Below are 27,121 nucleotides of genomic sequence, written 5' to 3'. Positions count from 1 at the left end.
GATTTAAGGTTTTCAAATATAACTACAAATCATAAAGCACTTTTATACTATTGTTAAAAATAAGAATATTTTTACTGTTTGTTGTAAACTGTTATTGCTATTGCAGCTTTGTTAGATTAAATTTTGCAGCTGTTATGCCTTGCTGCCTGCTTCTTGATCATGTGATCACCCCCCCCCCCCACTCATTTAAATGGTCCTGGCCACATACCCATGTGATCATGCTAGATATATATAAATAGTTATTTCACAAGACTGTTATCATTAACCATATTTAGTGGTCATATGGAATCACAGGTGTTCAACTTGTGTGTGCTACTGCTGCACTCCCATGTTGACTACTTGATAGCAATTTCAGGTCTAATGTTTTTTTTAGTATGGAGGTGGCAACCTCCAATACTAAAAAACATTTTTTAGTATTGGTGGCAACTTTTAAGCCATCTTTCTGTTCCTTAATATCATAGATTGTTGAAAAACTCTCCTTGGAAAATTCTTTCATAATAGTTTTCTTGTTATGTTTCTTCTCTAGCATATTAACATATCTGGGCATAAATTCAGCCATAATTTTCATTGCTACACTAGTATCACATTCATAGTAGATGGGGTAGACATTATTAGTAGTTGAAAATGATACAAAAAGCATACTTAGCCAAAAAAAAAAAAAAACCACCTTCACACATCACCTGTCTATTCCCTCCAACAGTTTGTTAGTTCTTTCTTGAATTTATTCAAACTGCCCAGTTCCACAACACAGATGGAAATTTGTTCCAACAATCATCCACTCGCTGGCCGAAGGCAAACCTCCACACATCTGTCCTATCCTTCCTCAATTTGAATTTATGCCCCTTGTGTAGTCTAAGCATTCTTCCTCTTGCTTAGACTACATCCAACTTGCTCAATCCATTCAAATCCTTAAACATCTCAATCGGATCACCCTACAGGTGCCTAGTCTCCAGATGCTGCAGTTTGCAGAACTGAAGCCTTTCTTTGTAAGACCACCCTTCTGTTTTCCTCACCAATCTCGTTACCCTTCTCTGCACTCATTCCAGCAGATCTACAGCCATTCTAAAATGAGATGTCTAGACTTGTATGCAGTACTCAAGACACAGCCTAACCATGGAATAATTATCTCTTTATTTTCCCTGCTAGCAAAATTCTTTATATTATTGACAAAACCCTATCAGCTGTTCAGGCAGTCTGTCTGCGCTGCTCAGAACTTCATACCAGACTGCACAATTATCCCTTTGGTCTCTTTCATTTTTCACTACCCTGAGTGTAGCACCATACAGTTGGTATATTAATTTGTGATTACTGCTATCCATATGCAGTACCTTGCATTTGTCAGTATTAAACTTCAACTGCCATTTCTTAGCCTATCTGCCTAACTTTTCTAGATATTGTTGCAGTAGCATGCCATCATTCCTGTCATTAACTACCCTGCCAACCTTTGTACCATCTGCAAACTTAGACATTAAACCTGACATACCTTCATTAATAAATATAGAAAACGAAAAACAAAAGTGCAAAAGGGGCCTTGCACTGAACCTGGGTGGGGGAGCTCCACTAATAACATTGCTCCACAAAGAGCAGTGTCCATTAATAACCACTCTGTCTTCTACTCAAGCATCCCTTTGTCAATAGTAGTAATTTGTCCTTATGGCAAATAAACTAATTTCACATGGTAAAATAATACTTGGTGTATAGGACTACACTAAAACCTGGTTAATTTGAAGTTCAAGGGACCAAAATATGCTCATTTTGATTTAAACAGGTTTGAAGTATCTGTACAGGTTCAGAACATGTCGGTATTAATTAATCAAGAGAAATTTTTAGTTACTCGTAATGGCATGCAGAATTTTTATAATTCTCATTTAAAATATTCATTATCATTTAGTTTTGTTACGGTACATATTTGTAACTAGAGGTTAATAAATTAATTTGGTCAGTGCGAGAAAGATAATGATTGTGCTGTGGAGAAATTCAGTAAACTTCTTGCATTGTGATAACAAGATTGCTAAGTTTTATTACACATAATTTGCCTGAGAGAGAGACCTTCTCTTGGGATATTATTTACTGTTTAATGCTTAAATTCATGCAAAAAGGGGTAACTTTTTTTTTTTTTTTTTTTTGTGAACTAACTATTGGCCAGCTTGTATAGAACAGCTAAGTAGGGTGGATAGAAAATGTTCAGCTTGTGAGTACAGCTGGAAAAAAAAAGTTTCATTACAGTTTCAAAATTTTACCTTGGCTGTATGCTGCAATGTAGTCTTTTTTTTTTTTTTTTTTTTTTTTGTGCTTGTAAATAAATAGCTATTTTTGGAATGGGCGCTGCTTGAAAGGAAAATATTACATGCAGCTATATAATGAAATAAATGTATAAACTAATCAATTTAAATGTGAAATATGCAATAAAAAATTTTTGGTAAAATTCAGATTGTCCCTAAACACTGGCAAGTTTGGTTCCCACTAAGTGCTCATTGAACTTGGTGACTTTTAGTTGTTTTCAGCGAATTGTGTGATTTTAGCAATTAAAAAAAGAAATAATCCTTTTATTAAGAAAAATTTATTTAAATACAGGTGAGTATGTTCAAGAGAAGGAAAAAAAAAAGACAACTATATACATGTAAATTTCTTTGCTTTCCAATGATGATTTAAAAAAACATTCTGAAAAAACAGCTATTAAAATCACGTATTTTTGTTTAATAATAATGTTCCAATGAATAAAACTGATAATCTAATAAATTTTATTATTTTTTCTTTGTTCATTTGCTTTTCTCCTTCCCTTTAATTTTGGCTATTTTATTTATTTATATTTATTTTAATGCTTGTTTTATCCTCTTGTGCTGTTAGTCAAATTTTGTTGCCATTCCAATGCAGTCATATCGGTCATGGGATACTGCAACTGACTTTCTGGATGAAAATTACCTCTGTTTGGAATATCGGACTCATGTACTGCTTAAATTTTTTCTAATGGCTCAAGGGAATACCTTGCCTGCAGCAGCAAAATTTAAAGACACGTTGTCCACTATTATCTTTGGTAAAAATTTTATGCTGTTAATTGTAATCACTTTACTGTCACTGATGAGTGCACTGGGCAGCAAAAATTTGCTGTGAAACATGGCCACAACACATTAAGAAGAATCAGCTCTGATGGTAAGAAGGAAGTATATCCAACTTTCACAAGTAAAACAGCTCCAATCAAAATTATAAAGTTACTGCTTAGAAATTTTTTAACACAGACTAATAAAAGTTGAAACCTAGGTATACTTTTATGCCATTGGTAAAAATTTCATACATTATTTTGCTGTTTCTGACGTAGACAATAAAAAAACTTCCTTGGAAAAAAAAAAAAAAAAAAAAAGCTACAATATACATTGAAGGAGACCTAGTTCTGATTGCAAGAACTTGTACAATAAGCTCCAACAGTACTTGGGGTCACTGAGGAAAAACATGGGTGGAACAGATGTAGTGGTAGAGCGAGTTCCACTGGCAGGTAAAATTCAATTCCATTTGGTACTTTGCACATTTATCGAATGTAGTAATGCCTTCACTAAATAAAAAGAAACATCATTTATTGAATTAGCGTACAAACCTATAAAATTACATGAAAGCAACTGTTTATCTAATTAATCTAATTTTCTGGCATGTTTAGCATCTTAATTTTTGATTTCATCTGATATTTACATCTGTTAATGTGGCTTAGCAAAATACTTTTGAAAATGAGGAGAATTTCTGAAGCAGCTTCATGATTAATCTTTTTTAAATAGTTATTTAATTTATATGCACAAAAAGTACATTTAATTCCACACAACCATGGTAAAATTTCACAACTGTATTACATTTTTCTGGTGTAGCCACACACTTCTCTCTATCTCTCTCTCTCAAACTGGTCACTTGCTCACACAAGTAATCTATTAGATTAATGAAATAATCCATCTCTTACTAACTGGTTTGGAGAAGAGAGATAATCGATTTCACCTCTGCTTGCAAATACTGTTAAATTATAGGCTGTGTATCTCCCTCAGCCAAATGCAATTTTCTGACCCACCTACACAAGCACAGACTGTGCCGGGAAAAATTCTACCTGATGAGCCTTGCTCATGATGAGTGCCATAACGCAAAGCTCTCATCTACTCCCTCCTATTTTATCTGGGTGGAATTGCACCTTCAAATTTATTTCTAACTCAACTTTTTTTCAACATTGCCCTGTAACTGTCAAGTTCTCAGATTGCCTCTTCTTAAGAACATTTATACCAACATGCACAGCAATATTACCTTTTATACCCTTAAAAGATAACTGTTCTACATTATTACCCTTGGCAGACTAATAGAGGTCCTCTTCCACATACCTCTTTTTTTACAATGTTTCCTGTTTCCCTTACAGTAGTCACTGACAATAACTACTTCCTATGGGACTAGTGTTTTCTGCCTTGGGGAATACCACTGTGTTTTCTAAAGCACAACAGCGGGCTATAGCATTAAGCTGCGCAGCTTAGTGCTTAATGGGTCCTTCTTTTTAATTTCTTTGTGAGTATCAACCCTCTTCTCCAAGCTCTTGTATTTGCCCATCAGAATGCCAAATTTATACTTAATCTCCTTAGACTTTTTGCATCAAAAACATGTGAAGGCATTCCCTTTGACTGTGTCATGTTTCAGTGCAGAAATCTTAAATAAAAAAGTAGTGCATTTTAAAATTGTGCAGCAGAAGGTTTCTCCAACTGGAAGTTGGAATGCAATGAATGTGCTGTCATCAGCAATGCTATGGATAGGATTTCCAGTCAGTGGAAAAAGGTCATTAATATACAAGAGGAAAAAGAGTGGGAGAAACAACTGAATCGTGGGGGAACACCAGTATTAGTAGAGAAGTTAGAAGACAGAGAGCCATCTGCCATCACCTGCAGTAAGGACTAGTTTTGGAATTCTTCCAAAAGCCTTTGAAATATTAACAGAAACTGCTTGAGTTTCACCTAACTTTTACATTGAATTTGTCTATAGATGGGTAACATAAGCCAGTATATCACCAGTGAATTAACACTGACCAAATCCATGTTGGCGATCACTGATCAGATGGAAGGTTTCTTAGATAGTTTAGGAGTTGGCAGTTAATGGATTTCTCTATTACTTTAGAAAGAGTAGAAGTATGTGCAATGGGATGATAATTGGATGGAAGGAATTTGTCACCCTTTTTAGGAAAGCTGACTGGATATGAGGAAATTTCCAAGCAGAAGGAAAAACACCAGTGGAATAAGAAAGTATGAAAAGCAATAGAAGAAGTAAGCTCAGTAGCCTAGGTTTTGAGAACAAATGGAGAAATACTATCAGGACCTGAGCTTTCTTTGCATCAAGATTGTTCAAAATTCTTCTAACATCCTTTTGATGCAAGACTACAGGAGGCATTGAGTGGAGTGTAATGGTAGGAGGTGGTTTACCAAGATTGTCAGTGCAAGTGTTAGAAGAAAAGTAGGATGCAAGGGTTAGCTTTATCTCTAGCTTAGGTGACACTAGAGCCATCATGTTTTTAACAGTGGTGGGAGTAAAGGTGGGAAAAAGTTGCAGCCAATAGCTTTTGCAAGAGACCAAAATGGTCAACTATGAATTGGACAAGAAGCAAGTTTTCTATTCTTAGCCTGTTCAAAATCTAGTTTGGACTGATCGATAAATGCTTTACAATTATTGCAACTTTGGTGTAAGGCAGAAAATGAAACCTGGAGATTTGGGGGCAAGCCAATTGCTATGTGCAACATTTTTATTGTGTACAGCTTTAGCACATTTATTAGAAAACTAAGCATTAGATAAAGGAGGTGATTTTAAGGAGTGCAGAATCAAGGATTTCATCCCTACAAGAATACAGGCATACCTCGGTTAACGTTACCTCTGATAACGAAGCTTCGATATAACGAAGTCGGCAATTTCAAGCCCCATTTAACATTAAAAAAAATATTCCAGTTTAATCACCTGAAATCTAAACAAACTGAAGAAATTACAGAAACGTTTGGGGCTTCTCGTGGTTGGTTCGAGAAATTTAAAAAAAACGGGCCAGGATTCATAGTGTAAAATTAACAGGAGAAGCTGCAAATAAGTTTCCAGAAAAACTAAAGGAAATAATTGAACGTGAAAATTTTCCAAATTTGGTGTTCAATGTTGACGAAAGCGGTTTGTTCTGGAAACGGCTAACAACAAAAAGCTTCATTTCTATTGAAGAAAAATCAGCTGCTGGGTTCAAAGCAGCCAAAGACCGTTTAACGTTACTCTTTGGATCAAATGCCTCTGGCGATTATAAATTAAAATTGTTATTAGTTTACCATTCAGAAAATCCGAGGGCGTTAAAAGGTAACATAAAAATGAATTTACCTGTAATATGGAAAGCAAACAGAAAAGCGTGGGTTACCAAGGAGTTATTTACTGATTGGTTTGTTAACCACTTTTGTCCTGAAGTAAAACGGTATTGTCAAAAAAAAACAACTTTGAAGAAAAAGCTCTTTTGTTGTAAGACAATGCTCCGGGACATCCTACTGATCATAACACGTTGGACACATGCATTCCTGTCAAAGTTGTGTTTCTTCCAGCAAACACAACTTCCCTGATTCAACCATTGGATCAGGGAGTAATAGCATCATTTAAAGCTTATAATCTGCGTCGAACATTAAGCAATTTAACTGAACTAGAGGATAAAGAGGAAATGACAGTTAAAACTTTTTGGAAAAACTAAACCATTAAAAACGCAATTGAAAGCATTGATAGTTCTTGGAAAGAAGTCACTAAGAAATGCTTAAATGGAGTTTGGCGCAAAATATGGCCAGAAGTTGTACTAGAAGAAGAAAATAACATCCAAGAAATTAGAAATGAAGTTATCCAGATGGCTCAATCAATAGGTTTCGAAAATGTCAATGAAGAGGATGTTAGAAATTTATTGAATGCAGAAGATGATGGTTTTTCAGTGGAAGATTTAGAAAACCTTGTTAGCAACGAAGACAAAGATAATGAAGACGAAGTTAAAGTTCCTGCCGAAAAAGTGTTAACAACCAAAGATTTAAAAAGGTGCTTAAATGACATTGAAAACGTTTTACATTTTTTTAGTGAAAATGATCCTGATTTAGGAAGAAGTGTTATTGTTAAGCGATCAGTGTTAAATGCAATAACTCCGTATAGGCAATTGTTAAATGAAAGAGAAAAAAAGCATAAGCAATCAATTTTAAAATGTGATTTCACTTTGTATGTAAGTTGACTGTTTATTTAATAAAACTTTTCTTTGTTCGAAAAAAAAGCTTTTCATTTTCTTTACGTAGGAACGTATCCCTATTCTGGCCATAGTATTTTTACCTCTGAAAACGAAGTTTCGCTTAACGAAGTAATTTCGTGGAACGCATCCTATTCGTTATTCGAGGTATGCCTGTAATTTCACTGACATGATCTGAGCAAATATTGACATTAGAAGATTTAAAACAGTAATCTTATCAAGGAAAGGAAGAATAAAAATCTCACAGGTCATTCTATTTTATTATTATTATTATTATTATTAATGGCCATATGGTACAAGGAAGCCTGAGGCTTATGCTGCACCAGCCAAAAAAAAAAAAAAATTCCCAAGTTACCCCCTGAGAGAGAGAGAGAGAGAGAGAGAGAGAGAGAAGTAGAAAGGAATCACCAAGAAAGAGAAGAATGATGATATCCAGCTCAGGACCCTGGGTTTGCCAAGCCCATACTCACTAGATGTGAACCCCCGGGGTTAGCATTCTTCTAATGTCAAACAAAACAAGGCTGAGAATGATCACAAGTGAAAGGCTCCATTGGAGAAGAGACCATCACTAAGTTTTTATCTGAGGTGCTCAGAGGACCACTCATCTCAATAGTGTGCTTGGAAGGGTTGTTTTTGAGGAAAAGATTGGGTTTTGGCTGTGTGGTTAGGATTGTCTGGTATTCTGGTAGATAAATGAACAGTCAGTGTGGGAATAGCGTTAGTAATTGCAAAAGCCTGCATCTCGACTACTAGGTCCATGTGACTAGAAAATGGATGCCGGCTGGATTTGTGAACATTAAAATCGCCAAAGAAAATTACCTTACTGTTAAGAAAGTTGGACTTGAGAAAGTCAATTTTAAAAGAAAATAAGTCAGTGTCAGGTGATTAGTGTAGTTTGGAGAACGATAGAGGCAACAGTTGAATTTGTCAGAATCCGGTAGAGAGATTTTAAGCCAGAGAAGATCAGAAAGAGGAGATTCCAAATTTCTAAGGCCCTGACAGGGAATATCACATTTATGCACAAGACCACCTTTGAAGTGAAAGGAATTGTACAGTGAATAATTAGGAAAATGGATGAGCAGTGGTTGAATCAACCAATAATTGGGATTCAATAAGAAAAAGTAAGTGGGGTAGACTATAAGTGGAAATGGACATCACTGAGATTGAAACTTATACCATATATATTTGTGAAAGGAACAAGGTAGTATTTGGGAGGTTTAGATCTTTCACAGATAAGTTTTTTTTTTTCTATTATTTTGACTTATTCATGATATATTCATTAGTAAGAAAAGGTGGGGGGGGGGACGCATGTTTTATATAAAGTAAAGAAATATTTGGATTTGGCATACAAACAGCAAGAATATACTCAGCTCCCTGATTTTACGTGGCCTTGACAATCTCACGGCATACTCACTATTTAGATTCTCTCCAATCAGTATCTGGCAGAATAGAGGCAGTGAAATTATACACTAGCTGACCAGATGCCTCCTAGAGATGTATCAGTAGATCCACTGGACTATTTAGTGACTAGCCTGCGAACACCATGTTAGAGAAAGCAACAGAATTGTATCCTCATTGTAAGGAAGATTAAATCTCACCATGATGCCCCTTATTACCTCAAAAGACATCAATCATACTGCATGATGGAAGAGATGTGTGGGTGGGGTTGCTGGAGCTTTGCTACAGAGGCTAACATGGTTTCACTGCTTTAAGCCTCCAATAAACAAAGTGATGGTATTGCACCAGTCGATGAGAATCAAATACCACCTAGTATTGCCTGGTAATACAGAAGGGCAGCATTCCTCTGTGTGGTTGGGGATATCACACCTTGACCCCTGCTTACATTAGTTCACATCTGGTTGGTCACTTCCAGTATAAAGTAAAAAAAAGTAAAGTGCAGCCATTATCAACCCACTGCAGGATGGAAGCCTCCTCAACAATTCATGCTGAGGGAAATGGACCATAATCTGCCACGCTGGTCCAGTGCAGGTTGGCAGATCGACCGTATTCAGCAGTCAGGGGCTTGAACCCCGGTCTTCCAGTATACTAGGTGCCATATTTCGGGACTTGCACCTGGAAGTTATACTCAGGGTTACTAATAGTCTCGCCATCGTGAAAGTGAGCAGAGGATTTGGTTGTTGCAGACCAATTGAACTTCGCTGAAATTCAGTCCACTCGATGCACGTATTACCTGAATATCAGTTCCATCAGTATTTTAGAGTCCCAGTTAGGAAGCCCAGCTTTTCATACCTGAAAGAATGTTCATGACAGCCTCAAGGACAAATGAACACCATAATATAATACATTGTTCTATTCTAAATTTGATTTGAACAAATGCATATCAGTTAGTCTGTTAGCTTTTCAAATTTTTGTGCATATTATAAGAATTTTTGTTGTCTTGCTAGTAATTCATTAATAATTTTGACTAATTATTGTTAACCCAGCAGCATTCACTTTGATGTAGTCTGTACATCCTTGGTTCTCAACCGTGGTATAAATTGAGCAGTACCAAGGGGAGAGGGGTATCTCTGACATTGCATCCAAAATGGCATATTTTTGTGTACTTAAGTTTTTTTTAATATATTTATCAGCTAATTGCAAAATTTTACTGTGTATTTATTTCTGATGCTCTAGAATTTATCGTATTTTGAAAAAACTAAATCAAAACCAAACTGTCTGGCTGTCATAGTACCGAAGTGAAGTCACGTGATTTTTCCATAAATCACTTCATGTACATTTTTGTCTAGTCTATCATGTAGCAGTTTTTGTTATCTTAAGTGTAACTTCTAGTCGATGAAAGGAGGCTTGAAGTGGTGAAACCCATGTTTAGTCTCTAGAGCAAAGTTTCCGGCATCCCCCCCTCTCCCCCATACTTCTCCTTCAACCCATGCACGGTACTAAGTACCATAGGTTTTGATACCTTTCGTGTTTGGGGTTCTCATAAAAAAAAAAAAAAAAAAAAAAAATTAATCCTTTTATTACAGAATTTGTTTGGCCATGAAAAAAATGAAAGGAAAGTTTTTGTTAGGCTTTGTGAAGCTAATTCTTGCATTTAATTATCATGCTCTAAAGCAAGAATTTAAAATTAGTGGCATCTGTAATTTCTAATAAAATACATGCATTAGCACAATGTTTGATCTGAAACAAGCAAAATGGAAATGCCCGCTAACATCAGACGTTGTTTATTGTTTGTCTTCACCTAGCTTCTCCGTGAAATCCAGTCACACAGCTGTTTTGAATTTTCTTTCTTTCAGTGAATATAATGTACAAGTGTTAAAAGAAACTTGTTATAAAAAATCACATGTGTAAAGAGTGGCAGAGGCAGATTTTATTTTAAAAATTAAAACTATACATTTTCAATATATAAAAATGTATTTTTCATAGTTGTGCTCATAAAAGCGTGAAAATTAAGATGCATTCAAAAAAGTGAATAATTTTTAATTATTTATTGCTATTTTTTAAACCCACAAAGCAAGTAGCATAAGAAGGAATTCTTGATGATTCTAAATTCCAATTTTTATTTAATTATTTAATTGTATTTGCACAGATAAAATGGCATTTATTAGAGATTTAGGGAACATACAAGTTCAAAAATTAATGTGTTAATATTTGTTTTAATTTTGCATTATCAGTTACTGTCAGTAGTTAATAAATGCTGTTTCTGTTTTAGATTTCTTATCTTTTCCTTACTTGTGCCATTCGTGCATCGTGAAGGTGCTATTGGTCAGCAAGCAAGAGATGCATTATTGCTCTGTATGGCTTTGTCTAGAAGGAATGAAAGCATTGGAATGTATATTGCTGAAAACTCCAACTTTTGTCCTGTAAGTGTAATTTTTATTTTTTTTTAAATACTTAATACTTAACTTTCAGAAAAGAAAAATGAAAGACTGCTTTCCAAATTGGATCAGTATGGCATTAGGGGAAAAGTTACTGCTGTGGATGAATGGATGGTTGTGTGGGAGAAGACAGTTTGCTATTAATGTATGTTCCTTTTTTGGATTAATGTTTTGCGTGGTGTGCCCTGGGGTTCAGTTCTGGGCCCATTGTTGTTTTCAATATTTATTAATAATATTGATGAAGGCACACCATGCTTTAATGACAAAGTTTTCAGATGATATAAAGATTGGCATGGTGGATAATGACAGTAATCAGGGTATGCTACTGCAACAAGATCTGGAAATATTAGGCAAGTGGGCTGAGAAGTGTGAATTTAAGTTTAACCTTGACAAATGCAAGGTACTGTATATGGGTAGCAGTAATCCCAAAATAAAATACCAACTGTGTGGTGACAAATGCAAAGTACTGCATATGGATAATAGTAAACCCAGATTAACGTGCCAACCATGTGGTACAACACTGTAGGTAGCAGAGGGGTGTTTTACCCCTCTGCTACCTATACTTCCCCAAAAAAAACACTTGGCAGTAATTATGCAGTCAGACATGGTGTTCTCTGAGCAGGGCTTTTTGAGTGATGTACGTGAATTTTTGCAAGCAGGCAATTGGGAAAATGTCACCTTTATTCATCTAGAAAGAATTATAAGGGTTGGCAAAATCAGTGAAATGGCATTGTCCTGGAGACATTTTAGTTGAAGTTGCAAATCCAAAACATGCCCAGCAAATTCTGAAAGCCACATCAAGAGAGGGAATACCTCTCATCATACCCTCCCATAAAATTCTGAACTCTTCATACAATGTCATGCTAGAATGGGATTTTCTTCATTTCTCTGAAGAAGAGATCTGCTCTGAATTGAAAGATCAAGGTGTGGCAGCCGTGAAGCAAATGCAAAAGGATAGGACTCTCATTCCTACATGAGTTCTTATCCTAATGTTCGTCACCTCATGGCCTCCAAGTTCCATCAAGGCAGGCTACTTAAACTGCCCAGTAAGGATTTATATTCCTAATTCACTGAGGTATTTTAAATGCCAAAAATATGGCCACTCTCAAACAGCCTGTCGTGGCTCCTCTGCCTGTGCTCGATGTAGTGCCAAAGAAGACCACACGAGCAAGGAACATTCAGCTTCTAAGGCAATTTGTACAAATCCAATGAGAGCACCCTGCATACTCTCAAGCTTACTAGTGGTGGAAGGAAGAAAAAGAAATCCAGAAGATAAAAAACAGAACTGACATCTCCTATCAAGAGATCAGAAAACACATCCAACCAGTAAATAAATAATGGCAAGCCTTCATACCCCCAGAATGTTTCTGCAAAGTGCATCATTGGGATGCAAACTGAGATGACCATATCACCATCAGAGTCATTCACTCCTCTTGCCTGCTGTTTGAGTTCATTAAGAGTAATTTAAAAGAACCAGTCAGTTGCCACACCTATATCGATACCTCCTGGTGCACCAGCTCCTTCAAAAGAAAACAGTAAGTAAAACCAGTCAAAATTGCCCCATCACAACAAGAACATTTGAATGTTGAGGAGAAGGAGGTTACCGAAGACTCAGTCTTAGAACTTTTTGTGGAAGAAGAAATGGACACAGGACATTGTCCATACTTCCCCAAAAAAGGTAAATGAGAAAAACAAGCCCTCAGCAACTTGGAAGCCAATCAGTGGATTCACCAAGCCCAAAATAATTGTTAATTCCTACAGTGGAATTGTCTTGGATTCTGGCAAAATGCTGATGACATCAAGGCTCTCTTGCAAGAGCATGAACCAGTTTGCTTTTTCTTGCAGGAGACCTATTTGAAGGCAAATGAAAATCCTTCTCTTCATAATGCTACTACCATTCATAAGGACAGAATTGGGTATGGACCTGCCCATACAGGAGTTGCTATCCTTGAGGTAAACTAGACCCTGTGACTTCCCTGTGATAACCACCCTAATTAGTGGAAGACTTTCTCTCTCCTGTTAAGTTACCGTGGTGGAAGATTGACCAGGTTGACTGGTAGAGTTAGACATCCTAGAAAATATCATTCATGCAGCTGCAACTGCCATTCTCAGAACATCTGCCCAGTTCCCACCTTTTTCAAAACCGTGGTGGAATGCAGAACTTACAGCAGCAAAAAAAAGGCTCAGAACAAAGCTTGTGGGATATTCTGATGACATCCTACCATAGACAATTTAATAGCCTTTAAACGTGCATGAGCCCAAGCACAGCATAGTCAAAAGTAATTGTGGATCCAACTTCTACAACAAGAGATGGAAGTTTGTTCCAGCAGTCAACTACCCACTGGCTAAAGGCAAACTTCTGCACATCTATTCTACAACTGTCTTTCTTCTGTTTGAATCTTTGCCCCCTTAGGTTTGCAATCTGAGCAATCCAGAAGCTGCAATTTGCAGAACTTAAGCCTTTCTTCATAAGAGCACCCCTTTGTTCCCTTCACCATTCTTGTTCCAAACCAGTCAAAACGTGCTGCAGCTAGTCAGCATCCATTTGCTGTCCAACTGCAAACTCACCGAACTGACTGTACCTCTTCCTCGTTTATCCTTTCTACTACCATTCTCTGAAACAACCTTCATTAACATGTATGTTTCAAAATTTAGTCTTCAGCAATTCAAGTCTAATGTTAACAAGTATTTTCTGTCTTCTCAATCTTTAATCCATCCGTGGTAATAAGTACTGCAGTTCTAATACTTTTAATATTTAGGGTTTCATTTAAAAAAAAAAAAAAAAAAAAATGTTAATACAACTAAACAGCTACTAAAGTATGTTCACATGGGATGACATCAAAGCCTCTAAAGTCTAATTATAATTGTAACATATATTTATGGAATATCTAATATAAATTGAGTGTGAACAAGAATTATTATAGATCCTGTGATGTTATGTGTACAGTTTCATTAAAATAAAATTCCTCATACTAAATAACTTTTGTTATGAGGAATTTTAGCACAAGCATCTAGTTCTTTAGTTAATTCAGTGATAGTAATTCAAGAATTCTTTTAAAACAACTCACCTCACCATTTTGCATAGTTAGATTTTCATACAGAAATAATTAAATTAAATTAAAATTAACAACATATCCTTATGCTGTCATAAGGATATTGTATTGTTACTATAGTAACAGTAGGCAGGTAGCAAAATAATTCTTCCATACAAAATTGTATCTTTGCTTTATCACAGCTCTTTCATTAGCAAAATTAAAGACATATTTAGACATACAGATATAAAATTAGTCTTTTCCTTGTACCTGTCCATTGGTTCCATGTTTCATAATGTATTTAATTAACTTCTTGATTTAATTAATTAAATCAAGAAGGTCGTTCAGCCAAATATATCAGGTCAACTTCTGTTTTATATGGAAGCTGCAATATAACAAACATATGCGCTTAAATTCATGAATATAACATACATACTGGAAGCAGTGTTACAGAACTTATGGCACATGCACATAATGACAAACAAACCACAATTGGAAATGTCAAAATTAAATAAAAATTTTATAATCGTTATTTAATTTGATTTGAAAACTTTGCACTATGGAAGCACTTGCCATAATGAAGTATAAACTAAAAAAAACTTGCACACACCAAATGCCAGATCATCAGTTGATTTTTCTAACATCTGATGCCTTGAGAAAGTTAAGTTCCTTCTTACCAGTCAGAAACAAGCTCTCTGTTCATCAAGTTTCCTCCTAATATTTGAAATCTTTACCTTCTGGGCACACTTTAAATAACATTACAAGTGACAATGTGCGTTATCATGAAAAGATTTGGTACTCTTCATGCCATCATACTTTTTGTACCATTTTAACTTATGTTGTGTGTTAATGATGTCAAAGTAATTTTTCAAAGCTGCCGTTTCATATGTTTGTGAAGATTACAGCTGCCATAGCTGAGTGAGCAAATGTTGAGGGTATGGTTGACATGCTTTTGAGTGGCCCATGATTCAAGCTTTTGTGAATTCCAAATACAGCAACATTCATCATGAATTCTCGATCTTGTGAGTTCCTCTGACGACTTTGTGGTCATTCTAGAGTATATAAGAAATTTTTATTACTAGTTTAGGAGATGCAGAAGAAATAGTTTGAGTTCAGTGTTTTTTTTTTTTTTTTTTTTTTTAAGGGAAAAGTTAGGGATATTGTCATTGTTACTAGAGTAACAGTATGCAGGTAGCCGAATAATTATTCTTCCATGCATTTCCATTACAGAATGGTGAAATTTAATTATATGTGATATATTTGATATTTGAAAATGTATGTGCTAGACAGCTCATTTATGCTTTTTTTATTGATTAAGGTACTCGCAACTGGACTTAGTGGACTTTACTCCCTTCTACCTCGAAAGTTGTGTGTTGTTTCTGAGGATTGGTGCCGTTTTACTTCAGAAGATATACAAGTCATAAGTGAATTGGCTATGTTTTTAAATTCTTTGGAATTTTGCAATGCTGTAATTCAGGTAATTAATAGCATGTTTTTATATTTCTCATTTTTATTAAGTTTATCATTCTATTTGACTCAGTTTAATATATTAGTATTAATGGCTATATGGTGCAAGGAAGCCTAAGGCGTATGCTGCACCAGCCAAATAAAAAAAGTAAAATATTATATAAACTAAATAATTAATAAGAAGGAAATAGACAACCTATGCATTTCCCTCCTCCTGTAGGCAACTATCCAGCTGACCTTTCAATTTCCCCAAACTGTCAGCCTCGACCACCCAGGTAGGTAACTTATTCCAGTAATTTATAACTTGCTGGCTAAAATAAAACTTCCTGCAACCCAGTTGAAACTAAGGGGCCATAAATCCTTGAATTTATAGTCCCTAGTTCTAGAATCATTTATAACCATGAAAATTTCGTTCTCATTCATTTTATTTTTGCTGCTCAGATCCTTAAACACTCAATCAAGTCTCCTCTAAGGTGCCTAGTTTCCAAGCCGTGCAACCCACAAGTCTTTCCTCATATGGGCGACGTTTTGCCGATCTCACTAGACGAGTTACCTGTCTTTTGACCCTTTCAAGAAGCTCGTTGTCTTTTTTTAGGTGCGGACTCCATACATGAACACATTATTCCAAGTGTTGCCTAACAATAGCCTTATATAATGGGATTATGACGTCCTTATCTTTACTAGCAAATGTTCAATAAATCATCGATAGGACACCATGAACCTTCCTTGCAACCTATCTACAATGCACAGACAACTTCATGTCTGACTGTATCATAACTCCCAGTCCCTTTCTTCCACTACTAACTTTAGTTCAACTCCACCAAGTGTATTAGTTATTTTGGGGTTACTGTTCTCCAGGTGTAAGACCTTGCACTTTGCTGGATTAAAGCATAGCTGCTATTTTCCTGACCATCCCCGAAGTCTAGGTCTAGGTCACTCTGAAGAAGCTCTGTTTGGCAGTGATCATTAACTACTCTACCAATCTTTACATCAACTGCAAATTTAGACATCACACCCTCTATCCCTTCATCATTATCATTTAAGAAAATCAAAAACAACAGTGGTGGTCCCAATACTGAACCCTGGGGAATTCCACTTCTTACATTACCCAAGCTCAGGAATAACCATTTATCACAACCCTCTGCCTCCTGCCCTGAAGCCATCCTGCTATCCATCTAAGGATTTTCCCTGTGATTCCAAACTGTTCCAGCTAAAGTAACTGCCCATGTAGGACTGAGTCAAATGCTTTGCTGAAATTTTAGCATTAGCATTAGTAGAGGCATATGATGCAAGAAAGCAAGCTTATACATCATCAGCCAAAACAAAAAAAAAAACCCCTTCCCTCTTCACCCATCCATTCACTCCAAATGTTTGTCTAGTTCTGCCTTGAGTTTATTTAAGCTGTCAACTTCCACAACAATAGATGGAAGTTCGTTCCAGCAATTAACTACTTGCTGGCTAAAGGCAATTTTTCACACATCTAATCTACAACTATCTTTCCTCAATTTGAAATTATGTCCCCTCAGCCAAGTTAACTGGGAGTGTAAGAATCCCTTCAGTATTGAGCTTTTTCAAACCATTCAGTGCCTTATACACCTCAGTCAGATCACCTCGCTGGTGCTAAATCTCCAGACACTACAATTTGCAGAACTTTAGCTTTTATGTAAAATCTAAATAAATAATGTCGAAATTATTTCCTAAATCCAGCTCATGACTGACCCTGTCAAAATAGCTAACCAGATTAGTTAAACATGATTTTCTCTTTACATAACTGTGCTGTATCTATTTTTGAATTCCATTTCTATCTAAATGATCCTGAAATTCACCCTTGATCATTGCCTCCATGATTTTCCATACTATTGAAGTTAGACTGACCGGTCAGTAATTTCCCACTACACTCTTTGAACCACCTTTATGTATTGGTGATACATTAGCACTTTTCCAATCCAATAGAATCTCTTCTGAGTCCAGTGATCCTCTCATAATTAACATTAATGGTTCAATGCACTCACTTACCACCTCCTTTAAAATTATAAGGTATATGCCATCAACCCCAGAGCCTTGCTTGCCTCGAAAGTTTTTTCATTAAGTAATTATGTGAAATGTCAATCTCATTAATTGCATATTTTTCAACTTCACTCCCATAATTTCTCGTTGACATAAAGGGTTTTTTTTCTGTAAATATCAATGCACAGTAGCATTAGCATTAGTAGAGGCATATGATGCAAGAAAGCAAGCTTATTCAGCATCAGCCAAAAAAAAAAAAAAACACACCACTCCCATTTCACCCCTCCGTTCATTCGAAATACCTGTCCAGTTGAGCCTTAAATTTGTTTAGGCTATCAACTTCAACAAGTGATGGAAGTCGGTTCCACCAACCAACCACCCGCTGGCCAAAGGCAAATTTTCGCACATCTATCCGACATCCGTCCTTCCTCAATTTGAATTTATGCCCTCTGAGGTGATTATTCTGAGCAAGATGAAGAATCCCATTGGCATTGAGCATGCTCAAACCATTCAAAGCCATTCAAATTATACACCTCTATCAGATCACCTCGCCGGTGCCTAGTCTCCAGACTCTGTAATTTGCAAAACTTAAGCCTTTCTTCGTAAGAGCAACCCTTTGTTCCATTCACTAATCTTGTTGCCCTTCTCTGTACCTGTTCCAGCAGCTCAGTAACTGCTGAGTTCATCTGCAACATCAGCTCGGATATCTAATACTATGCCATATCTGTCACATAAGGGTTCGATCTGATTTGTCCTTCTCTTCTTTGCATTTATAAATGTGAAGAATTCCTCATCCCCACACTTTTCTCTCTTTGGCAGCGATTTCTCATAATCTGCTTTTGCCAGCCTAACCTTTTCTGTCGCATTATTACAGATCAATTTGTAGTTGTTATATAGGCTTCAGTACCTTTTATTGCTCTGTAACTTTTCCATGCTGTCTTTTTCTGCTCAAGTAGTCTGGCAACTTCATTATTCATCAAACTTGGAAACTTCCTATTATTTTAAAGGTATATAATTCAATTGTATTCACTCTCTGTGAGATATCTATCCAATTAATAGAGGACATGTACCACTTTAAGCTGTCATAATTTCCTTGCCTGAAATCATAACCCTTTCCTTTGCCTTTAACTACTTTTACCTTTCTCTTCATTGTCCACTGTAGAACTCCACAATCACTTCCTTGGGCGCCTCTGTAGTCAGGTGGGCAGGAGTAACAGTGTGTAGCACATGCTTCTTGATTAGACCAGGGTTTGAGCCTGTGACCACCAAATATGGAGGATGCAGAAAGGTCAGGGAATGACCGCTGCATGTCCCCGGTGCAATATGGCCTTAGTTGCTAATGCTCCTAAAAACCAAATAACAAACGATCACTTCCTGCTACTGGTTCCTGTACTGTCAGCCCAATTATGTCATCTGGTTAATGGGTGATGATCAGGTATAGAATATTATTTTTCCTAGTACTTTCCCTGACATGTTGATACTGATGACAATCATCTAGTTGATTTAAAAATTTTGGATCAGTTCTTACATTACTGTATAAACAATTGACTTAGTGTTCTTATAGATTTAACTACCCTGACACACACACCCCTTGAAGTTTTTTAAGCTTGCTTCCCGGGCATTAGCTGCTCACTCATTGGAAGCATTTCTGCCCTCAGAACATCTTGCTAATATGATCTGTTGCAGTAACAAACAAGAAAGAATGCTTAAAGTACATGCAAGTGTTACTTTGACCAATATCATTAGATAAGCACTTATCTATATTACCCTTGTCCCCCCCCACCAAACTAGCAGTTTTCCTGAACCTTTAAGGTATCCTCAATGATTCTGGCAAAAATCTTTGCACCACCTTTGTTTAAATGTATCCCATCTCTACAAAACAGATTCCTTCTACCTACAAATGTGGGCCAAGCTGATAAAAATTTCCCCCCAAAGCCTTGCATAGTCCTTCAAGTCTTGAGTTAATCCACAGGGCTTTCAGCATATAATCCTAGGAAGAATTGCAGACACATAGAGACATTCTGACCTAACTTGAGGCATTTCTTCAGCATGGTCCTATATTTGTCTAACAAATTGTCAGATTGTGTGTGCTTAATGTCACTAGTCTCCAGATGAATAATAATATTCTCTTTACCCCCCCCCCCTTAAAATCTGACAATCTGTTGGAGACATCATTAATTGTTGCTCTTGGCAAATATACTCTGGTTCTAAACCAGAGCAGTTTGCACTTGGGTATTCTGTTCTAGGGCCCAAATCAGGAGATCCATGCTGCAGATAAGACCTGCAGCAGAAACTGAACACTTATAAGATAGAGACTGGAGAGCCTTTGTAAGAGACTGATCATTAACCAACCTGGCTGCCTCTTTTGAATGAAGTCAAGAAGCTCGAATGAGGTTTTAGGGGCACCACCACAGATGTGTGAGCAATAATCCATAGTAGGGCAGATCTGAGATTTGTAGAGTGAGTGGTTGTTTATTAAAAAAAAAAAAAAAACACAGAGAGCAAAAAAAAACTGTTTTTTTGGATGCAGAGGAATATTTGTGATGTGCTTAATGCCAAGAGAGATTAGAAGTCAAGGTAATCCCTAATAGAGATACAGTCGAACTTCGCTATAACAAATTCGATAAATCCAGTGAAAAAATTCGTTATAGAGAAATTTCGTTATACAGAGAATATCTTTTTTATTTGAAATTGTTATCTAATTAGAAAATGAAAACGAATCTACATTTATTTTTAATGTACAGTCAGTCCTCGTATAGCACGATAGTTGTGTTCCTAGAAACCCCCGTGCAATGCAAAATCGTGTAATATAAACAACAGGCCCTATGGGAAAAATAGGGTTAGGTGCCATCCACCCAAGATTGAACACACATTTGTAACCAAAACATTACCAAACACAATAAATAATCGTCATAAAATACGTAAGTATTTTATTACAATTATTTATTATTATACGTAATAAAATACGTAATATGCAAGCATTTTAATTACTTAAGTATTTTAAGTAATACGTAAGTATTTTATTACGACTATTACATAATAAAATATTGCTAATGCTTTTGCTTCTATCGTAAGCAAACTTTTTTGTTTGATTTTCTATCCAAACAGATGACAGCCATTCCATCTCTTCCAATTCTTTGTGTCTTAATCTAATGGATTTTAATTACACTTTGAGTTGTTCCTGCTATGAAAGTTGTTTTTATTTTTTCTGCTTTGTAATTCTCGCCGTTGCCTCATTTAGGTCTGTAGCACGTGCAATATCACATGGTCTTTCATTTCGCTCAAAGCGTTTCACAATTTCATATTTTTTCTCTATCGACAGAAGCGGACTGGCCATAAACCTTATCGGGGAAACCCCGGTGGGCCGGAGGCCGGTGTGATTTTGGCCATAAACCATAGTATGAGGCCACTATAAATTTTCCCGGGTAAGAATTTTTGACCCAGTCCGCCTCTGTTTATCGATATTGCTTTTCTTTTTCTCTCTGAATCTGCAGTGTCCTCACCAGAACGCTTCCTTTTCACACCTTTTAAGTATTTTACTCATTTTTAGGGAATAAAGCACAATTACAAAAAGAGGAGGCACACTTGATAAACAAAGCTGCGCGTGTAGCAACTGAATAAACAACACCGTAAAGGCAGAGATACACTATTAACACCTCACATTTTGCTAAAGCACATTTCTGGGCATTGCTACCATAAAACAATAAAAACAATTTCCAGTTGCGTTTCTGCTAATGGAATCTGTTATAAACTGGTAGTAAACTCGATCTAATTGCATTTGCGATTATACCGATAGCTGGAATTGGGTTGGTTTTTACGTTATTATGGTGAAATGTGTTTCCCCTTCACTGATATAAAAAACAAATACATTTTCAGAATCTTCTCTTCATTCCTATCGTGTTGCATTCGGTTGGGGTGATTCTGCGTTCGACTGCCATTTCTTGGAAACACAAAGGCGAATCGTGCATAAGCGAATTCGGTTCGTGTTATATAAGATATCGTTCCCCTATTTATAAATCATGTATGATCGAATTCGTGTAGTGTAAACACGTGTTATATGAGGACTGACTGTATTTTATTTCAAAAACATACTTATTTAAATCACGTTTACACAATTTTCGCCGGTATCACAATTTAAAAAAAATCTGTAATTTTCGTTTGCACAGTACAATTAAAAAAATTGTCTGATTCTCAAAAAAAACCTCACGTTTGTTCAGATCAGTAAAAACATTATCAAGAACATTTTCACAAAACTGTAGACCCATACGAACCGTTTTAAAAGCGTTAATCATTTCTTTGCGAGTTGGCTTTTCTACTGGTTGTTCTGATGCATCTTCAGTGTCATCGTTAATTTCTTCGTGATCATGGTCGTGTCTAACACTATTCAGCAGTATTTCCTCTTCATTTGGATGTTCTGCTGTGATCTACATAAACAATCCAGTGTTATTTCATATTCGATGTTTCCGGACAATTCTAATAATGTCCAATAGTTTTTCAATTGTGAAAGGGGCAGTTCATCTTGTTCATCCAGTCGTTGTTCAACTTCTGTATTCAATGCAAATTCCGCTTTCAAAAAACAATTTTAAATAGTGTATTTGGTGACATCGTTTGTCCAAACTTTTGCCAGTTCAGAGATGCAATCTCTAAGTTTAATTGTAACCTCCAAGTTTCTATTTTCTGATAACGCATTGACAATCTTCATTATTATTCTCTTTCGATAATGAAATTAAAAATTTTTAATAATGCCTTGGTTCATTGGCGGAGTTTTGACATTATGTTTGGCGGTAAAAACAACAACTTCGCATTTTTAAGTTTGACAGGATGTGCCGGACAGTTGTCAGTTACCAACACGATTTTCCTTTTTAATTTTTTTGTTATACGCTTGTCTAATTTTATTATCCATTCTTCAAAAATATCACTTGTCATCCATGCTTTTTTATTAAAGGTGTAGTCAACTTCCGAAGATTTTATGCCTCTAAAACATCTTGGGTTTTTTGATATTCCGATGACTAAAAGTCTTAATTTTTCACTTCCTGTCGTATTTACTCCAACTAGCACAGTGATTCTTTCTTTGCTTTGTTTTCCGCCAAAACATTTATCATCCTTAAAAGCAAGTGTTCTATTCGGTAAACATTTAAAAGAATAAACCCATTTCGTCAGCATTAAAAACATCCTTACGCTCATATTCTTCCAAAATCTTTTTTAAGGTACAGGTGACCCTCGCTATTCGCGGGGGTTACGTTCATGAGAAATGCCGCGAATACTGAGTTATGGCTCCCATAGTAATAAAGGGGTTCCGTTCCAAAGTATGAAATATATAAGAAAAACTAGTCTAAAATTTTGTCTATGTATGTATTATATGTACCTTCATAATATGACTATATACATAGACAGTACATAGTGAAATGCAAGCATATGGCATCGAAATGAAAATAAGAAACAATTTAATATTAAATGTAATATTTATTAGAAATTTCAAACAAATCTTTCAAACCAGCGTCTTTGCTAGCTAAAAAACCTATCCCGCCAGTGCTATCACCAGTTTCGCTAAAGCGTTGATAAGGAGTTTTGCGTTTTCACGAATGATGAGTGAATTTAACGGAATTTTATTTTGAGTTCGGTCTTCTATCCACAGATTTAAAGCTTTTTCCATTTTTTCTAATTTAACATCACGAGTTACAGAGCAAATTTTTGAAGCAATTAGCGCGTTTTCACGGACACTACGGCGGATTTTTCTTCCGATTTCTTGATTGATCGTACCGTTGACTCATTGATTTTATAATGTTTTGCCACTGAGGAATTAGAAATTTTATCTAATAACTCAGTTTTATTCGCTAATGTCATCACCTTCTTTGATATTTTCACATTTCTCTTGTTATTCGTAGTGATATTTTTGTAGGGGTTAGAAAGAACTTGTCCACAACAAAGTCACTTTCTTCCGTTAACACACTCGAAAAAGTCTGTTTTTCACCGCAAAACTGTAGATTTATCACTTTTGTAAGCATATCAATTTATAAATTGATAAATTTATTCAATTTATAAGCATATAAATTAAAAGCAAACGACGAAACCTTCCATAACAAGCACATAACACATATTGAACAAGGATTAGCGAGAAACTTTCACGCTCGCGATTTTGTCACCCCTCCCCCCCACCCACTGAGCGCTGTTTTGACCGGGAAAGATAATTTTAGCCACGCCCATGTTTTTTTATGGCGGAAAATATTCAAGACGCTTTAAAATTCACATTTTTTAGGTTTCATTTTATATTAAATCGGCAATCGCGAATACGCGAAACCGCGAATACAGATACCGCGAATAGCGGGTGTTTACTGTATTGTTCCCCAAACTGTTGCAATCTTCTTTGCTTACATTAACACTTTCTCCAAAAATAACCTTTTCCACAATTCTGTGGCGCTTCTTAAATTTATCTAGCCACCCAGTGCTCTCATTAAATTCTATATTTGCACAGTCCCTTGGAATGAAATTCCAAGGGACTATGCAAATTTCAGAGCTTGTTGCTTAATTGTTAGGCCCGATATTGGTATATTCTTTTCACGTATCATTTGCACCCATTTTAGAACAGCTTTATCAACATCTTCGTATATACACAACTTAATTCGTTTCTTGTCTGCTCCTCCTTCAATTGCATTTAAAATTGATTCTCCATTTTTTAAAATTGTAGATAAACTGCTTGGAGGTATGCCATATTTCTCCGCAACATCTTTTTTCTTAAAACCCTGGTCAATATCATAACAATCTTTGCTTTATCATTAATACTTAAACACTTTCTTTTCGACATTGTTTCCGCCGATACATACACTGCAAACTTTGCTGCGCTGGCCATGTAGTGAATTGTTAGTACAGGTACTGCCTACTCAATGATGTTTGCTTGCCAATTCAACAGTATCACGTGACCTTTCCTATCAATCACTTTAAAGAAATATACGACTGAATTTCTTTTATTGTGTATATATGAATTTCATTCATATATACACGAAAGAAAATTTATGCTTAATGTATGCTGTATGTTACTTTTCAGAAAAAAAAATACAAGAGCATATAGCCTATGTGATTGATGACGAACGAAATTAAAAAAAAAAATTCATGAAAACCATCTATTGGGAGTCCAGTTAGATGAGAGCGGACATATCATATAATGATTGACAGGAAGGTCACGTGGTACAGTTGAGGTTGAGAAGCGAATGTCACTCAATAGGCGTTATTAAAAACCGACTATGGTAGCATTCTATGTATTGCCGCCGCAGCATGCTCAAGTTTACTGCAGCGAATTTCGTTTTCCCCTGAGCCAACATCAACTTACAAATCTACCCTATTTATTGTAAAGTTTACGACCACTTTTAAGAAAACCCATTTGGTTTAATAACTGTAACAAAAATGAAATAAAGGCCCTCCTACGGGCATCAATGGCCACAAGTGTTCACTAAAAGGATGATTATTTAATTCCAGATGCTAATGCGCAATTTCGGAAGGAAGGAGGCGGTATATTTGAGCAGCTGTTTAGCAGTAAATGCTTGAAAATCTTAAAATGCTTTTACTAATTTTTTAAAAAATTCGTTATAGAGAGACTAACACTTTGCTATATGGGGTTAATTTTACATGTAATTTCATTTCAAGGTGCAATGTTTTGCGAAAAAATTCGTAATATAGAGAAATTCGGTAAATAGAAGTTCGTAATAGAGAAGTTCCACTGTATGTGTAATAATGTCTATAAATATGAACATCACCAGCACAAGAGCAGTAGAATTTTTTTTTTTTTTTTTTTGTGAGCAATAAGATGTGAATTAGTTTTAGAAGTACTGAAGTTAACTAAGTCTTCTTTGCCCCATTGGACAAATTCCTGGAGATCAGTATAAGGAATTGGTGGTGGATTTTTAAGCAGTTCAAGATGTTTGTGCAGCACAGTTTAAACTGGAAGATAGAATTTAGTGTGATATCAGCAGCAAAACTGAGGATAGGATTTCCAGTCAATGGAAGATGGTTATTAACACCAACATTTGTGGAGAAACTAGAAGACAGCTATCTACATTCACCAACATTAAGCAGTCAGAGAGAAAAGTGATACCCAATTGCAAAAAACATCCTTGCAAAAAAGAACAGTTGGCAGGCTATAAGTGGGAGGTTGCTTAGACCTTTATGCCTAACATGATCAAAAGTATTAGAAATGTCAAGAGCAACTACTTGTTTTACCAAATTTTCCATTTGAAATTGCTAAAGATGGATAACACAAGCCTTATCACTGGTGTATCGACACTGACTGAATTAATATTATTGATAACTGATAAGATGGAAGGTTTCTAAATAGTTTAGCACAGTGTTTTTCAAAAGTTTTTTGTTCTCCGACACCTTTTGGCTTAGAAAAATAACCACAGATCCTCACATCCTTGCTCATATAAATATATGGTGTCCAGATGATAGATATCCAAAATCAAAAATTTATATCTTAGAAGTGATTTATTATGTTTACAATCTACCTTTTTCAGAGTGACACAAAAAATAAACTGTCAATATTTGAGTGATACATTCAGTTGCACCTCAGGCTACTAGTGTGAAAATGTTCTTTCTTTGTCTCACAAAGTCCTTTAAAGTTGAGTAATTATAGATAACTGAATTTTTTTGTCGTGTGTGACATCCAGTCTGTAACAATATTTAGATTTTGTTGCTGCATACCTTGAAAATCCAGTTTCGCACAGATAAGGTGTGAGAAACAGAAAAGGTTTGAGCAGTGCATATTAGCATTAGTAGAGGCACATGATGCAAGAAAGCAAGCCTATACAGCATCAGCCAAAAGAAAACCCCTTCCCATTTCACTGATCCATTCATTCCAAATGTTTGTCTAGTTCTGCCTTGAATTTATTTAAGCTATCAACTTCCACAACAACAGATGGAAGTTTCCAGCAATCAACTACCTGCTGGCTAAAGGCAAACTTCCACCCATCTATTCTACCACTATCCTTCCTCAGTTTGAATCATGGCCCCTCATGTTTGTAATCTGAGCGAGAGAAAGAATCCCATCACCATTAAGCCTGCATTAAAGCCTGCTCAATCCATTCAAAGCCTTATACACCTTACTGCTACTCATATACAGTACTTTGCATTTGTCAATGTTAAACTTCACTTAGTTATTACAGTTGCCACTTCTCAGCCCATCTGCCCAACTTTTCCAGATCCTGTTGCAGCAGCATACTATCATTACTGTTATTAACAACCCTGCCAACCTTTGTATCATCTGCGAACTTTGACATTAAGCTTGATATACTTTCATCAGTCATTGATAAATATACAAAACAACAATGGGTCCAACACCGACCCAGTCGAAGGAATGCCACTAATAACTTTAGTCCACATAGAGCAGTACCCATTGACCACCACTCTTGTCTTCTCACACTCAACCATCCTTTTATCCATTGTAGCAACTTGCCCTTAATGCCATACTGCTTCAATTTGTACAGTAGTCTTTCATGTGTAACAGTATCAAAAGCTTTCCTGAAATCCAAGTATATGATATCAAAATTATTTTTTGC

At 36.0% G+C, this 27,121-nt stretch overlaps 1 protein-coding gene across 1 annotated transcript in view; it reads left to right on the top strand.

Moving 5' to 3' along the window:
* Nucleotides 1-27,121, top strand: part of LOC150080590 (FHF complex subunit HOOK-interacting protein 1B-like) — a 195,326-nt gene that overhangs the window by 87,201 nt on the left and 81,004 nt on the right. The window contains exons 8-9 of the mRNA XM_090380746.1: nucleotides 10,905-11,055; nucleotides 15,421-15,579. Coding sequence (XP_090236872.1) covers nucleotides 10,905-11,055; nucleotides 15,421-15,579 — 310 coding nt within the window. The remainder of the gene's footprint in view (nucleotides 1-10,904; nucleotides 11,056-15,420; nucleotides 15,580-27,121) is intronic.

The sequence above is a fragment of the Mastigoproctus giganteus genome, chromosome 9 (assembly GCF_048544385.1).
Source record: "Mastigoproctus giganteus isolate SK-2022 chromosome 9, ASM4854438v1, whole genome shotgun sequence".
In the NCBI taxonomy this organism is placed as follows: Eukaryota; Metazoa; Arthropoda; class Arachnida; order Uropygi; family Thelyphonidae; genus Mastigoproctus; species Mastigoproctus giganteus.
Note: the sequence above shows the minus strand (reverse complement) of the source record. Positions and strands in the feature narration are given on the sequence as shown.